At 44.2% G+C, this 16,925-nt stretch overlaps 1 protein-coding gene across 3 annotated transcripts in view; it reads right to left on the bottom strand.

Moving 5' to 3' along the window:
* The window catches only part of ATG2A (autophagy related 2A), an 86,927-nt gene extending 75,359 nt beyond the window's left edge, over positions 1 to 11,568 (bottom strand). For 2 of the 3 annotated variants that reach the window (XM_087705393.1, XM_087705394.1), the window contains exons 1-4: positions 11,223 to 11,568; positions 4,872 to 5,034; positions 950 to 1,102; positions 444 to 549 (exon numbers count right to left, since the gene is read on the bottom strand). In XM_087705393.1, the coding sequence (XP_087561519.1) occupies positions 444 to 549; positions 950 to 1,102; positions 4,872 to 5,034; positions 11,223 to 11,393 (593 nt within the window). In that variant the 5' untranslated portion in view covers positions 11,394 to 11,568. Of the gene's footprint in view, positions 1 to 443; positions 550 to 949; positions 1,103 to 4,871; positions 5,035 to 11,222 lie in introns of those variants that run through there. The other variant, XM_087705395.1, reaches the window with a different exon arrangement.
* Between the last annotated feature and the right edge of the window lie 5,357 nt (positions 11,569 to 16,925).

The following is a 16,925-nucleotide window of genomic DNA, read 5'->3' as shown; positions in this document are numbered from 1 at the left end:
GCACAATGGCCATTGCCAGATGGTCTTCTGGCATGCATGTCAGCTGCTCTTCGTGGAGCATCGAAAAATGGCCTGAAAAACAGCCAAAAAAAAAGAGTTTTTGGAGGCATTTTTTCAGGCTGTTTTTAGACCGGTTTTAGGCATTGGGGGGGCGTTTTTGGTCTGAAAACGGGCCAAAAACAGGCATGCACTTCCCGGCCAGCTAGTCTTTGGGTTTCCAGCACTTTGGCATGCATCCATTTACACACATGTTCTGATTTGGGCACTCCGTGCCGAAAAGGTTCATCATCACTGGTCTCTCCATTCATACCATTTCTCCCATACCGCATAATATTCCGAATCATCCTTTCCCTTTAATGTGATTTTGACCCCATGGCTTTCTTGATAGAATTGGGATTGGGGGGGGGGGGGGGACCAGGCATCAAGAGCCACCCAAAGCTGACCTTTTGATGTGAATTTCCAGGGCCACGCCGGGTGCCTCCCTGCTTCTGGGCGTGTGCTCCACCCGTATCACCGTGTCCAGAAAAGTCACTTCGATCCGTCTTAGGACTGAGTGGGGGAGAAGAAGGAAAAAGACCCCAAGGAGGATTATGGGCTGCAGCACTGGGAAAAGTCAACTTCTCTTCACCCATCGAGACTTAAGACACCCTGTCTTGGCTCTGATTTATTTAAGGACTGGTGTTCCTTGCGCCATAATTGGGTTTTACTCTGGAGTGGCCAGGCCCAGGGTGGTGAAGATCTCCAGCATCCGTCCCATCACTGGCCTACTGCAATCCGATCTCATTCATGTGTCTGACCCAAGTTTGTGACATTTTCTTAGCAGTCATTAAGCAAACACAGCCTGGGCTGAGCTGCCAACAGACTCACCCTCCAACTCTCGGCTGCTTCGGTCTCCTCTCCCTTCCACCCCTTTCCCAGCCCTGTCTCTCCCACCTGCCCTCCCATCTACCTGTTTCAATGGTTTGGGCAAACATCTCCAGGCCTTCCAGAGGTTGGCTGGCATCCGAAGGCTCCTCCGTCTGTTCCTTCAAACACTCCTGAGCCAGCTGCATGGAGGTGGTCATGCAGGAAGCCCAGCTCTGGGAATCTGAGCCAGCATGACCTGGGTGGGAGAAAAAATATCTGTGGGAAAGTGGCATGTAAATAGGCCTAGGAGGCAGCTTGCAGGCCTCGCTGAACCAAAGTTTTAAACTAACCTAATTGCAAAAGGTACCAGGCATATTTCAAAGGTGCTGAGTTGTGTCTAACTTTGGTGCTTTTTTTTCTGCAAAGTTTGTACTTGAAATGGATATATTTAGAGCAAGAAGAATGAGATAGTGGGAAATGAGGAACTGAAAGTAACAAGTGTCTGAGAATAGAATAGAATATGAAACAGAATAGAATAGAATATGGAATAGGCTAGACTAAACTAGAATAGACTAGAATAATAGACTAGAATAGAATGAATAGAAGAATAGAATAGAGTAACAGAGTTGGATGGGACCTTGGAGGTCTTCTAGTCCAACTCCCTGCTTAGGCAGATAACCTTACACCACTTCAGACAAATGGATATCCAACGTCTTCTTTAAAATGTCCAGTGTTGGGGCATTCACAACTGCTAGAGGCAAGTTGTTTCACTGATTAATTGTTCTCATTGTCAGGAAATTTCTCCTCAGTTCTAAGTTGCTTCTCTCCTTGATTAGTTTCCACCCGTTGCTTCTTGTTCTACCCTCGGGTGCTTTGGAGTAAGTAAGTAAGATCTTTATTATGGTCAAAGACCAGCAATATACATTTGTTTTTACACTATATTAAAAAGTACTAACATTAAAATATAATTAAAAGTATTGACATTAAAAGTGGATAATAACATTATGGTCCAAAGATTGTTAAAGGTATGTCCAGATAATTGGTACAAGATGGTACTATACTGTAGCCAATTTTTTTCTTATGGACATTGCAGCAGCACAGAACTTTGCCACTGCATACGTGGTAACCGGGTTAGTGTCCTGGAGGAGAAAGCCTAGATAAAAATTGTCTGCCCTCCCTGGCAATCTCTCTAATTAGGGGAGAATATATGCAGACCTACAAGCTCTGTATAGCTCGCAGTGTAATAGTACATGTGAATTATCTTCCACTTCTCCTTACCACATATACAAACGCGTTCGGCTATAGGTGTTCTCTTATACCTGCCCTGGAGGAGTGCTGAGGGAAGAATGTTAAATCTGGCTCTGAAGAAAGCTATTCTTTGTTTTGGGGAGATCAGGTCATTTAGATATCTTGCCGATTCCCACACATCCTGTTTGATTCTGTCCCTACTGTGGAAAAGCAACCTATTTAGTTCTTCTTGGAACTCCATGTCCCTCATTCTATTGATTACTACTTGCTTTGCTTGCTCAAAGCCTAGGGACATTAAGAATAATGATGAGAGCCCATAAGAGCCCAGCTTGTGATCAATTGCTTGTTTCCAGGGGAAGGGAAGTTGTCAGTCAACACTAGTGAGGACAGTCCCTCTGGAAAGAAATGCATTTTAAGCCAATAAATGATCATCATCTTCCAGGCTCTTACTTGAATTTGAGGCATGGGGTGCTTTGGAGAATAGTTTGACTCCCTCTTCTTTGGGGCAGCCCCTGAGATATTGGAAGGCTGCTATCATGTCTCCCCTGGTCCTTCTTTTCATTAAACTAGACATACCCAGTTCCTGCAACCGTTCATCATATGTTTTAGCTCCAGTCCCCTAATCCTTTTTGATGCTCTTCTCTGCACTCTTTCTAGAGAACTTCGAAGGTACACGTGGGGTGTTTGCAGAGAGTGACGGTCAGTAAGGCAGAACAAGGAAGTAAGTTGTGAAATGAGTGCAGAAAAGTATAAAAAGATCGTCTTGGGAAGAGTTCAGGGCCACTGGCCGTAGCTAATCCTTGCTATGATAGTGGACCTTATTGCAATAAGATGCTAATTTAAATAATGCTATGTTTGCTATTCATGTTCAAAAATTGTTTATGAAACAATAAACCTCTGGTCTTAAAGACAGATTTATTGCCTGTGGCTGCCCTTTGTTGAGCCAAGGTGGCGCAGTGGTTAAATGCAGCACTGCAGGCTACTGCTAGATCAGCAGGTCAGCGGTTCAAATCTCACCGGCTCAGGGTTGACTCAGCCTTCCATCCTTCCAAGGTGGGTAAAATGAGGACCCAGATTGTTGGGGGCAATATGCTGACTCTCTGTAAACCGCTTAGAGAGGCCTGAAAGGCCTATGAAGCGGTATATAAGTCTACTGCTATTGCTATTTTTTATCGGGATATTTTTACGACAAGGGGGAGGAGGAGGAGGAGAAGGAGGAGGCATGGATAGGTCAGAAACACAGGTAAGGAAGCAGAGAAAGGCAGTCAGACGCTCCCTTAAACGTGAGCCAGCCTAGAGGTCGTATTCAGCCAGTTTGGCTGAATCAGCGAATTGGTAGTGGCAACCAGCGGGTGCAACTGTATGCCATCCTATTTAGCCACGTTTTCGAAGCCGCACGCATGCAAATCAGTGGTCAACTTCTGCGAAACCCACCTCTGAGCCAGCCAAAAAAGCCAATACAATCTCTGGTTGTAGAAACAGAGGCATAGGATCCAAATCATACCAAGTATTAGTACTGCTTTATAAAGCCATAGTGAGGCCTCACCTGGAATGCCGCATCCAGTTTTGGTTTCCACAGTGCAAAAAAGACATGGAAACTTTAGAAAAAGTTCTTAAGAGCAACTAAGACGATTAAAGGCTTGAAACATATTTTGCAGGAATTAGATATGGCCAGTCTAGAGAAAAGGAGGACCAGGAGGGACATCATAGCAGTTATTCCAGTTTTTGAGGAGGTGCCACGAAGAGGGGAGGGTCAACTTATTCTGCAAAGCACCAGAAGGCAGGACAAGAAACAATGGATGGAAACTAACTGAGGAGAGATGGAACCTGAAATTAAGGAGAAACTTCCTAACAGTGAGGCCAATTACCGTATTTCTCGGCGTATAAGACACACCTTTTCCCCCTAAAAGAGGGTGAAAATTTGGGTGCATCTTATACACTGAATGTGGCCCCAGCCACGCACCGGCCCCACCCTTTGGCCTCTGACCCCCAGCAATTTACCTTCTTGCAGCAAAGGGGGGCTTGTGGAGGCTTCAATAAGGAATAGCAATCCCTGCAGCCTGAAACAGCTGATGATCGGGAGAAATGGAAAGTGAAACATTGTTTGCTCCACCTGGCAAATTGTTGGGAGGCAGATTTGTTTTTTCTTGTGCTAATCAGGCTGTTTGCTGCAAGGAGGTAAGTCAAGAACTATAAATGCCTATAGAATGTTCAAAATATTAGACTTATTTTTTAAAGACTGCTTCATTATTATTCTAGACAACTTAACAAAATGAAGAAGCTTTTTAAAATAAATGCTCGATCTGAAGAGGCTCCATGCTATTGTTTTAAAAAGTGCTATTCTTTTAAATAGAGAATAACTCTACTTCCAGAAAGCACATCAATTTTAACAGTATCTGTACAGGTATGGTCTGAAATATAACACTACAAACAGTGTATATTGTCTGTGCTGTTTGTTGCAAGGAGGCAAATTGCTGGGAGGCAAAGGCAGATATTTTTCCCTTGTTTTCCTCCCCAAAAGCTAGGTGCGTCTTATACTTCGGAGTGTCTTATACTCCAAAAAATACGGTAACCAGTGGAACAGCTTGCCACCAGAAATTGTGAATGCTCCAACACTGGAGGTTTTTAAGAAAAGATTGAAAAGTGGTCTAGGCCAGGGTCTCCTGCTTGAGCAGGGGGTTGGATTAGATGACCTCCAAGGTCCTTTTTAGCTCTATTGATTTTGGCTCTAGCCAGCTGGCCCCAATTGTTCCCCCTCTCCCGTCTCTGGCTCCCACCTTGGCGATATTTGGGCCGACAGGTGACCTGCAGGCCGCTGACTTCCACCGTGCAGTTCTCGGTGACTAAGGCAGACCAGGGGATGGTGACGGCAATGCTGTCGATGAAGCCATCCAGGATCTCCAACGGGGCGCCCACAGACTCCAGGAACTCATTCACGGACTGTGGAAGAGGAGATACGGCCGCGTTAAGCAAAACATATCTAAGCAACATATCCTGAATCAACCATCGCTGCTGACGGTCTCCCATCCCCAATTCATCTCTCCACTTGACTACTGCAACGGGCTCAAGGCAGCGGGTGAGATATTCCCTTATGTGTTTCAATGGCCGACCACCACTGAGCCAATGGATTGAACCAGAGTCAACCGGATTTCTCCTGCATTGCCCTATCACATAATTTTGTCGCAAAGCAGCTAGTATATTATATGAGACAGAGAAACAACACAGTCCAGTTCGGATGTATACATGTTTATGGCGATAAAAACTAATCTTGTGAGTTCACCAGACGGGTGGCCTAGGGAACAAATCTACTAGTCCTGTTGGAAATACTTCGAAGCCTCCTCCCAGAGGGGAGCAACAGAAACAGACCCTAAAGTGGGTGTGTGGGGTCTCTAACAATGCTTTTGGGCTCTAAGCACATAGAGCTTATAAGCAATATCCTTGAAAGACGAGAAGCGAGCTTCCGATAATCTTCTCTGCTGTCCTCACCACTCTCTGTACGGACTTTCTATCCATCAATCCATAAATACATTTGGGCTGGATCTTTAGAGAGAACTAAGCTTTGTTAAGCTTCTCTCCCCATTTGTTGCAGCAAATCAACAATGGCGAACCTTTTTGGCACTGAGTACCAAAAAGGCTGCGTGGAAACATCACGTGTGCGCACACTTGTTACAGCCATATGGGAAAAGCTGAACTTCCAGGTTCTAGCAGGCATGCGCACCTGACAATCAGTTGACCAGTGGGCAGGCGTACTCCTGTTTTGGGCACTGCTGCACATGCAAAGGGATCGCGCTTCGGAAAAGCCGAACTTCTGGATTCTGGCATGCATGCGCACCCAACAATCAGCTGGATGGCATGCATGCGCCCACACCAGTTTTTAGCACTGCCGCGTACACGAAGGACTGCTGATCGTCGCATGCGCATGCTCGCCAGAAACCCAGAAGACAAACCGGTAAGGGCTCACTGCCGGGTGACATGGCTTCATGTGCCACTTTGGGCACGTGTGCCATAGGTATGCTGTCACGGCAATAAAGGCCTTCTTGGCTGGTTATCGGCCAGGCGAGCTCACCTCTGGTGATTGGCTCAAAGTCACCCAGCTGACTTTCATGCCTGAGGTGGGACTAGAACTCACCATCTCCTGGTGATTGGCTCAAAGTCACCCAGCTGATTTTCACGCCTGAGGTGAGAACTAGAACTCACCATCTCCTGGTGATTGGCTCAAAGTCACCCAGCTGACTTTCATGCCTGAGGCGGGACTAGAACTCACCATCTCCTGGTGATTGGCTCAAAGTCACCCAGCTGATTTTCACGCCTGAGGTGAGAACTAGAACTCACCATCTCCTGGTGATTGGCTCAAAGTCACCCAGCTGACTTTCATGCCTGAGGTGGGACTAGAACTCACCATCTCCTGGTGATTGGCTCAAAGTCACCCAGCTGATTTTCACGCCTGAGGTGAGAACTAGAACTCACCATCTCCTGGTGATTGGCTCAAAGTCACCCAGCTGACTTTCATGCCTGAGGCGGGACTAGAACTCACTGTCACTTGGTGATTGGCTCAAAGTCACCCAGATGATTTTCATGCCTGAGGAGGGACTAGAACTCACCATCTCCTGGTGATTGGCTCAAAGTCACCCAGCTGACTTTCATGCCTGAGGTGAGAACTAGAACTCACCATCTCCTGGTGATTGGCTCAAAGTCACCCAGCTGACTTTCATGCTTGAGGTGGAACTAGAACTCACTGTCACTTGGTGATGGGCTCAAAGCCATCCAGCTTACTTTCATGCCTGAGGCGGGACTAGAACTCACTGTCACCTGGTGATTGGCTCAAAGTCACCCAGCTGACTTTCACGCCTTAGGCGGGACTAGAACTCACTGTCACCTGGTGATTGGCTCAAAGTCACCCAACTGCCTTTCATGCCTGAGGCAGGACTATAACTCACCATCTCCTAGTGATTGGCTCAAAGTCACCCAGCTGACTTTCATGCCTGAGGCGGGACTCAAACTCACTGTCACCTGGTGATTGGCTCAAAGCCATCCAGCTGACTTTCATGCCTGAGGTGAGAACTAGAATTCACCATCTCCTGGTGATTAGGCCCAAGAAATCAGAAAGCCTTCTTGGCTGGTTATTGGCCAGGCAAGCTCGCCTCTGGTCAACAAAGGAATGTAGCCCAGAGCACAATAACGCCCGGGTGGCTATAAATATAAACCAAGCCAAGGAGCAGAGACCCAAATTGGCAGCGGGCGCTTCCGTTGGTTGGGAAATCGGTTTTTGCTCCCACGGCCAGGGAGACGCTTGGCTGGGCTGGAGAGCAAACAGGAGCAACGTCTCCTGTTTTTGCAACGCTGGGTGGCCAGGCAACAGCTGTGACGCCCGACCAAGAGCACATGAGTCAAATCTACAAAAACAAACACCCCACATTCCTCTCCAGACACTCGACACTTCCTGGAGCCCTTGCTCCATCCGAGGCGGGTTTGCTCTTGCTCAAGGCGGCCGGCCGGAGCTCAACGGCCCCAGGCTTCCTGTTCATCGCTTAGAATTCGAGCTCGGCCTTCTTATTTTGCAAGCGACTCAAGGCAGCAAACCGATCTGAGGATCTGTTTGTAACAAAGCCTCTTATTTGCCCTACCATAACAACCCTCTGAGGTGGGTTGGGCTGAGAGAGAGGGACTGGCCCAAAATCACTCAGGTGGCTTTCATGCCTGAGGCAGGACTAGAACTCACCACCTCCTGGTGATTGACCCAAAGTCACCCATCTGTTTTTTATGCCTAAGGTATAAAAATACCATGAAAAGATTAGAACTCACCATCGCCTGGTGATTGGCCCAAAGTCACCCAGCTGACTTTCATGCCTAAAGCAGGACTAGAACTCCCAGTCTCCTGGTGATTGGCCCAAAGTCATGCAACTAACTTTCATGCCTAAGGCAGGACTAGAACTCGCAATCGCCTGGTGATTTGCTCAAAGTCACCTATCTCTTTTTAATGTCTAAGGCAGGACTAGAACGCATTGTCACCTGGTGATTGGCCCAAAGTTACCCATCTGTTTTTTATGCCTAAGGCATAAAAACACCATAAAAATATTAGAACTCACCATCGCCTGGTGATTGGCCCAAAGTCACCCATCTGTTTTTTATGCCTGAGGTGGGACTTGAACTCACCACCTCTTGGTGATTAGCCCCAAAATCACCTAGTTCCTCACACACACCCCTTGGGTCTAAGGGGGGACTAGAACTCACTGGCTCCTAGCTTCTAGGCCAGCCCCTTCATCAGTACACCAAATTGGGTCTCGGTTTCATCAATTTGATCTCGCAACGCAACAAGGTGCACTTTCAGCTCCTGGTCTAGACACCTGTTGGCATCACACATGACTCACACCTGTAACACATAGTGACCATTCAAGTTACGACAGCACTGAAGGAAGTGACTTAGGTCCTGTCCTCACACATACGACCATGGCAGCAGTCTCATGAGCACGATAAAATTTTGGAAGCTTAGCAAGTCTCTATTATTATTATTTGTTCAATGTATTTGCTGCCTATTTGACCTTTTATGGTTTATGATGTTGGCAGCATCCCAGGATCATTTCCGGCTTCCTCAGCCAGCTTCCAACAAGCAAATCAAGGGGGAGGGAGGGGGGTTGACCAGATTCACTTAATGACCATCTCATTCGCTTAACGACCACAGCAACAAAAGCTGTAAGTTAGGGCTCGCTTAATGACCATTGTGCTTAGCCACGAAGCTCCAGTCCCAATTGTGGTCATAAGGCAAAGCCTACAGGCTGTTCTCGACTTACAACTGTCCGGTTTATGACCGTTTTTCACATTTACGATCATTGCAAGCGCCCACACGGTCACGAGATCAAAATCGGGAGGCTTGGCAACTGGCATGTACTTATGACGGTTTCAGTGTCCGAGGGTGATCCCCTTTTGCCACCTTCTGACAAGCAAAGTCAATGGGGAAGCCAGGTTCATTTAATAACCGTGTCACTAACTTAGCAATTGTAGTGATTCACTTAACAACGCGGGCAAGAAAAGTCGTAAAATGAGGCAAATTCACTTACTGAACTACTGTTTCACTTAGCAAACATAAATGTTGGGCTGAATTGTGGGTCATAACTCGAGGACTACCTGTATGTGTGCGTATGTCCAGTATATATATACTTTCACACACACTGGGCAGTTAATTGTCTAAAATGATATATAGGCTACGTATCATTTTATTTATCAGGTTGGATTAGTAGACCTCCAAGGTCCCCTCCAACTCTGTTATTCTATTTTCTCAATACCAGTATGTACAGACAAACATCTATAAATATCTATATAAATATGGTGATATTTATAAATATATTTTATAGCTTTCCATGTATACATTTTTACTTACATATTTGTAAGCTGCATATATACATACATAGACTATAAAATGTTATCCTACATTTATTTGTATCCTGCCTTTATTATTTTTACAAATAACTCAAGATGACGAGCATATCCAAGTCCCTTCCTCTTCCTATTTTCCTCACAACAACAACAGCCCTGTGAGCTGGGACTTACCCAAAGTCACCCAAGTTTTCATGGCTAAGGTGGGACTAGAACTCACCATCTCCCGCTTTCTGGTATATGGCAAACAGTATACAGTATGTGTTTATATGTAGAAATGTATATACCAGAACACACAATTATATGTTAAACATATAATACATGTATATTAATAGATTTTAGATAGAGGGATAGATAGAGAGGGGGGATAGGATAAATACTGATAGGTAGGTATCATACGGGGATGGCCGTATCCCATCGGCCAGCCAGTGTCGGCTGGCAACCACAAGGAGGAGGGCCTTCTCAGCAGTAGCCCCGGCCCTTTGGAACGAGCTCCCCGTGGAGATTCGTACCCTCTCCACCGTCCAAGCCTTCCGCATAGCCTTGAAGAACTGGCTCGCCCGTCAGGCCTGGGGATAAGGATAGTTACCCCTCCCGAATGATGAATGTATGTTGCCTACTATTTTATTATATGTCTTCTATCTTGATGTTTGTGTTCCCCCCTTCCCAGTTTTATGTGAGCCGCCCTGAGTCCCCTCAGGGAAAAGGGCGGCCTACAAATTCTAATAAAACAAACAAACAAACAGGTAGGTAGGTAGGTAGGTAGGTAGGTAGGTAGAGAGAGAGAGAGAGAGAGAGAGAGAGAGAGAGAGAGAGAGACAGACAGACAGACAGACAGACAGACACACACACACAGACAAGGGGGGTAGATAGAAATGGGGGATAGGATGGGATAGGATAGATACCGAGAAAGATGGATGGAGAGAGAGAGATGATCAATAGGTAATAGATGAGAGAGATGATAATGATAGATAAGATAGATAGATAAAAGAGATGATTGATAGATAGATATAGATAGATAATAAATAGAAGAGATGATTGATAGATAATAGATAAATAGAAGAAAGATGATTGATAGATGATTGATAGAGATAGATGATTGATGATAAATAGATAATAAATAGATGATAGATAATAGATATAGACAGATAGAAGAGAGAGATGATTGATAAATAGATGATAAATAGAGATAGATTAGATAGATAGATAGATAGATAGATAGATAGATAGATAGATAGATAGATAGAGATAGATAGATAGATAGATAGATAGATAGATAGATATACAAGAGAGGGACGACTGATAGAAGATAGATAATAGATGATATATAGGAGAGATGATTGATAGATAATAGATTAGATATAGACAGATAGAAGAGAGATGATTGATAGATAATAGATAAATAGGAGGCGATTGATAGATAATAGATGAGAGATGATAGTGACAGATAGAGGGGGGGGAATAGATATATAGAGGGGACATATATGGGGGGGAATAGAAAGCCCATCCCAATCCCCTCTGGGATCAGTTGTGACTACACAACCCATCATCCCAGCCCTCTAGGCAGCTGCCTCTCTCGGAGGGAGGGGATTATAGGTCTTGTAATCCCAAGGACAGTCTGGGGGAAGGGAGGGGAAGGAGGGGGCCCAGGAGGGGGGGGGAGAAAGGAAGCTGCACCGGTGGGGTTTCTGGCTGCCTAAGGGAGCCAGCCAGGCCCCTCTCGCCTCCTTCGCTCCGCCGCGGCGAAGAGGCCTCACCCAGACGTCGAGGTGGAGGCGGGTCAGGCGTCCGGCGCCAGCGTAGAGGTCGAGGCTGAGCTGCTCCAGGCCGAGCCGCTCCTCCAGGAAGTGGCCCAGGTAATGTTGCAGCAGGTAACGGCAAGCCCGCTTCTTGATCGAGCTCGACCACGGGAAGAACCACCGGGACATGATGAGAGAGAAGAGGCGGTGCGGGCTCTCTTCGGAGGTGGTCCGATGCTGCCAACGCCGCCGACACCCGCGGCACCTCGCCTGGCTACTCCGATCACGCGACTCCCCGGCTCCGCGTCCGGCTTCTTTTGCTCTCCAGGCCCGACTCGCTGGCCGACGGGCTCGCTCATTGGCCGCGCCTCCTCTCTCCTCTCCTTTGATTGGTCGTTCGGCGGGCCTCGCGGGTGACGTGGAGAGGGGGCGGAGACCCGAGATGAAAACACGCCACCGGTGGCAGGGCGTGAAGAAAGCTCCCTTAATCTCCCCTAGAGAGAAATTATAATAGAGTCGCCCAAGTCCTGTAGATGAGCACGTGCTTCCGGGCTCGCTAAGAAAATCTTGAGTTTTGCTGTCTCTAAATCAGTGTTTCTCAACCTTGGCAATTTGAAGATGTCTGGACTTCAACTCCCAGAATTCCCCAGCTGGCTGGGGAATTCTGGGACTTGAAGTCCAGACATCTTCAAGTTGCCAAGGTTGAGAAACACTGCTCTAAATAGTCTTATATATATGCAGCTTACAAATGTATTAAGTATAAATGTATACATGGAAAGCTATAAAATATTTACATTTATAAATATTACAAATGTATAAATACAAATGTGTATATGGAATGCTATATAATATTTATATTTATAACTACATATATCATTAAATATCACCATTTATATATCATTAAATATCACCAGATATCCATATATATAGATGTTTGTACATATTTAGAAGATTGAATAATAGAGTTGGGGGGGGGGGGTTGTTGGAAGAAATGTCCTCCTGAGTTCAGTTCCAAGTGGGGAAAAAGACACTGGAAACATGGAGGCTGCTTGGAAAGATGATTTCATGGTGGACAGGAACACATGGCTTGAGCTCCTGAACGGAAAAGGAGGATCAGATGCTTCCAGATGTTGCGTGAAGAAGAGGCAGAGATGTTGAAAGTCCCTGGGTTTATGCACTCTCTGGCCTTTAATCTTGAGCTTGCATTCTGATTGGTTGTCAGACTCCCATGCAGGGTCAACCTGTTTTTTGAGTCCAAATTTGGTTGAGTTCCCAGATGTCATATGGCGAGTTTCTGCAGAAAACTAGTCCTATCTTTGTTATGTAGAGTAAACTAGCTCAGGGTCCTTAATGGCCCATTGAGAAAGGTGGGGGCCATTAAGAGTGTGTCTGTTTCCTGCCTAAAAACATGATTCTCTATTTCTGATCCAGGGAAATATAATATTCTGCCTTTTCAATATTTTCCAGGATATTTCGTTTTTCTAGGAGGGGGATGGGGTGGGTGCTAACTTCCTACAATAGTATGGTATGGTGTGTTATTCTATATTATATTATTGTATATTGTAGTATATTGTATAGTTAATATAGTATTGTATATTATATTACTGTATATTATTATATATTGTATATTGTGTAGTATAGTAGTACATTATATTGTGTTGAATTATATTGTATTATATTGAGTATAGTATAGTGTATTATAGTATTAACAACTTGACAACCATGGCATATAAAATGAGGGAAAACTCTCTAACCAACTGTCTCATTTAGCAGCATAAATTTTGGGCTCAAATGTGGTCATAAGTTGAGGACTACCGATTGTACCCTGTATTGTCAGAATTCTGCCAGTGGATTGTCTGATGATTTACATGATGAATGTAAATCAACCAGGAAAGCTGATTTGTTATTGCAAAAGTAGCCAATGAGTAATCATTCTGCATTTCCACAGATCTGATTTTTGGACTGACGTTAATTGATGGATGGATGGATGATTGATTAATCTGTCATCCAGTCATTTTTGAGTCCTAGCAACCACATAGATAAAGACTTTCTCCAAGACACAAGCTACTTTTAGCCCTTCTAGTGTCTCTGACCTCAGCAACTAGAGATGAGTGGACTTCAAGTCCCAGCATACAATTCCCACCACAAGGACCATCACCGGATGCTTTATCGGCCAAGGATAATGGAAACTTGCTTCCTAAGACAATTCCATGAAATTTAAGAAAGAGAAATCTGCCCCTGCAATACAATACTCGGCCACAGGGGGCAGTATAATACAGCTGCTGACTTCATCCCATATTGTGTAGATCAGTGTTTGTCAACCTTGGCAACTTGAAGATGTCTGGACTTCAACTCCCAGAATTCCCCAGCCAGATATGCTGACTGAGGAATTCTGGGAGATGGTCCATTACATGCCAGCTGGGAACTGAAGCCCGCTCATCTTAAAGTAGCCAACGTTGAGAAATAACCGCTGTAGATTCTTCACTCCTATTCCAGCTTTCCCCATGCTGCATTCTATTCTATTCCTTATTCTGTTCCTTATTCTATTCTACTCTATTCTAGTCTGCATTCTATTCTATTCCTTATTCTATTCCTCATTCTATTCTAACCTATCCTAAGAGCCGTGGTGGCGCAGTGGGTAGAGTGCAGTACTGCAGGCCACTTCAGCTGACTGCTAGATCAGCAGGTCAGCGGTTCAAATCTCACCGGCTCAGGGTTGACTCAGCCTTCCATCCTTCCGAGGTGGGTAAAATGAGGACCCAGATTGTTGGGGGCAATATGCTGACTCTCTGTAAACCGCTTAGAGAGGCCTGAAAGGCCTATGAAGCGGTATATAAAAATCTGCTATTGCTATTGCTATTGCTATTCCTATTCTATTCCTTTCTATTATATTCTTTTCTATTATATTCTATTCTGCTATTCTAGTCTATTCCTTATTCTGTTCCTCATTCTATTCTATTCTATTCCTATTCCTATTCTATTCTGCATTGTATTCTATATTATTCCTATTCTATTCTGCATTCTATTTTATTCTACTCCTATTCTATTCCTATTCTATTCTATTCTGCATTCTATTCTATTCCTCATTCTGTTCCTCATTCTATTCTAACCTATCCTATTCTATTCCTTTCTATTATATTCTTTTCTATTATATTATATTATATTCGTATTCTATTTTATTCCTTATTCTGTTCCTCATTCTATTCTATTCCTATTCTATTCTATTCTGCATTCTATTCTATATTATTCCTATTATATTCTGCCTTCTATTTTATTCTATTCTATTCCTATTCTATCCTGTATTCTATTCTGTTCTGTTCTATTACTATTCTATTCTATTCTATTCTATTCTATTCTATTCTTAAAAATAGCCAGTAATGGAGCACCCACAACTTCTGCAATGAAGCCCTTCTGCTGATTAATAATTCTCTGTCAGGAAATTTCTCTCAGCTTGTGTTTGTTTTATGCTCTTTATGAAACCTTCAATTGAAAATGCAGCTGGCCAAGTGAGGGGAGTTGACGCCTTGACATTCAAACCCCGAGGAGTCCTTTGGAGCCACTGTCTTGCGCATGGCGGGGAATCCCACCTCGATTTATCTGGAATGCAAAATTGACCCTCGCAATTTGGGTTGGAATGGCTGCACGAGAGGGGGAAGATAAGGCCACTCCTGTCACTAAGTGAGGCGGTTGTTAAATGAGTTGAGCCTGATTTTACGTCCTTTTCTCCTGTGGTCGTTAAAGCCAATCCCGGCAGCCGTTGAGCAAATGATGCTGCCATTAAGCAAATCTGGTTTTCCCCATTGACTTGGTTGGAAACTTGTTTTGTTCTATTCTGAATTCTATTCTGTTCTATTTTGAATTCTATTCTATTTTGAATTCTATTCTATTCTGAATTCTATTCTAATCTGAATTTTATTCTATTTTATTTTGAATTCTATTCTATTCAGAATTCTATTCTGAATTCTATTCTATTATTCTATTCTATTCTGAATTCTATTCTATTATTCTATTCTATTCTGAATTCTATTCTGTTCTATTCTGAATTCTATTCTGAATTTTATTCTATTCTGAATTTTATTCTATTCTGAATTCTATTCTATTTTGAATTGTATTCTAATCAGAATTTTATTCTATTCTATTCTGAATTGTATTCTATTCTGAATTCTATTCTATTCTGAACTCTATTTTTACTATTCTGAATTCTCTTCTGAATTCTATTCTATTCTGAATTCTATTCTATTCTATTCTGAATTCTAATCTGAATTTTATTCTATTCTGAATTCTATTATATTCTGAATTCTATTCTATTTTGAATTGTATTCTAATCAGAATTTTATTGGTCATAAATTGAAGTTTGGTATTTCAACCGAGGATAAAAAGGAGCCATCTGCACTGGAAATGCTTGATAGTCTCCCGTGCCAGTCATCTGCTCTAGATAAGTAATTGGAGAACTTCTTCCTCAAGTGAATTGACTCCCCACCCAAGTTTTCTTCCTTTAAACGGAGTGGAGAATTTCTCCATGCCGTTCGAGAGCAGCTTGAATCGCCTTTGGAATCAGGGTCAAAACGTTTGGTCTATTGATGAAAGCGCCAAGTTAAAAACCAGGAAACGGTGAGTTCTAATCGCACCTTAGACATGAAAGTTACTTGGATGACTTTGGGCCAATCACAAGGAGATTCTGAGTTCTACTCCCACCTTAGGCATGAAAGCCAATTGGATGACTTTGGGCCAATCACCAGGCGACGGTGAGTTCTAGTCCCAGTTCCTCTCTCTCACCCCACCCTGCAGGGTTGTTGTTGTTGTGAGCAAAATAAGAGCAGGAAAGAGTATTAGGTATCTTCGCAACCTTGCATTATTTATAAAAATGTTATTAAAAAAGAGCCCAGCACTCAGTAATTCCTCTTTCGAAGTGGGGTACTCCTTTTGTTCCGACCCAGGCGTCTCCCAAAAGCATAAAGCAGAGTCTGGTCCCAACAAAATCCCTTTTATTAAACGAATGTGAATTCCTCTCATTTCCATTCAGCAAGCCCTGGCAAACAATCTTTCAAAGGCGTATTTATGACCACAGACCTTATCTATCTTGGAAAGCTGCCATGTCAATATTTTCCCAAATGAGGTGCTGCGCAAGGAAAGACTAGGCACAGAGTCTCTGAGATTCACGGACAGATCTTCACACTCCTGAAATGAATCTAATGAATGAACGAAGGAATTATTTCCTGCAAAAGCCCATTCCCCTTTCGTTCCTCTTTTATTTCCTATGGGAGGGGCCATTCACCATCCACCTATGGCTTTACTCCCAAGTCGACCCTGATTTCTGAGCTGTTCTTCTGACAGCTCTGCGCATGTGCACACTGGGAACAGGCTCCAGCTGTTCTTCTGCCTCACTGATGTCCAACTCCGAAGGCAGCTGATAATTGGCATACGGCTCGGGCCCCCTCTCTGCCTCCGACACAGAGCCCTCGTCCGAGCCTTCCCCAGACTCCAGGACTGGCCCATGCTCCCCCCCAACCTCCTCACTGTCTGACTCTGCTGCCAGCTCCGTTGGACGGTGGCAGGCCATAGCAGCTTTCTCCAAAATTTCAGATACTCATTTAGTAGAAAAAAAAACACGAGCCTCTTTTTATTGATTGACATTCAACTAAAAAAGGCACCAATAAATACACTGAAAACGAACCAGGCAGGAGTCTCCCTGTGAATTTGGGGGGGGGGGGGGAGGCTGTT

Source organism: Thamnophis sirtalis, unplaced genomic scaffold, assembly GCF_051295495.1.
Source record: "Thamnophis sirtalis isolate CommonGarterSnake01/CBP01778 unplaced genomic scaffold, rThaSir2_p1.2 scaffold_2, whole genome shotgun sequence".
Lineage (NCBI taxonomy): Eukaryota > Metazoa > Chordata > Lepidosauria > Squamata > Natricidae > Thamnophis > Thamnophis sirtalis.
The sequence above is the reverse complement of the archived record's forward strand: the minus strand, read 5'-3'. Positions and strand labels throughout refer to the sequence as shown.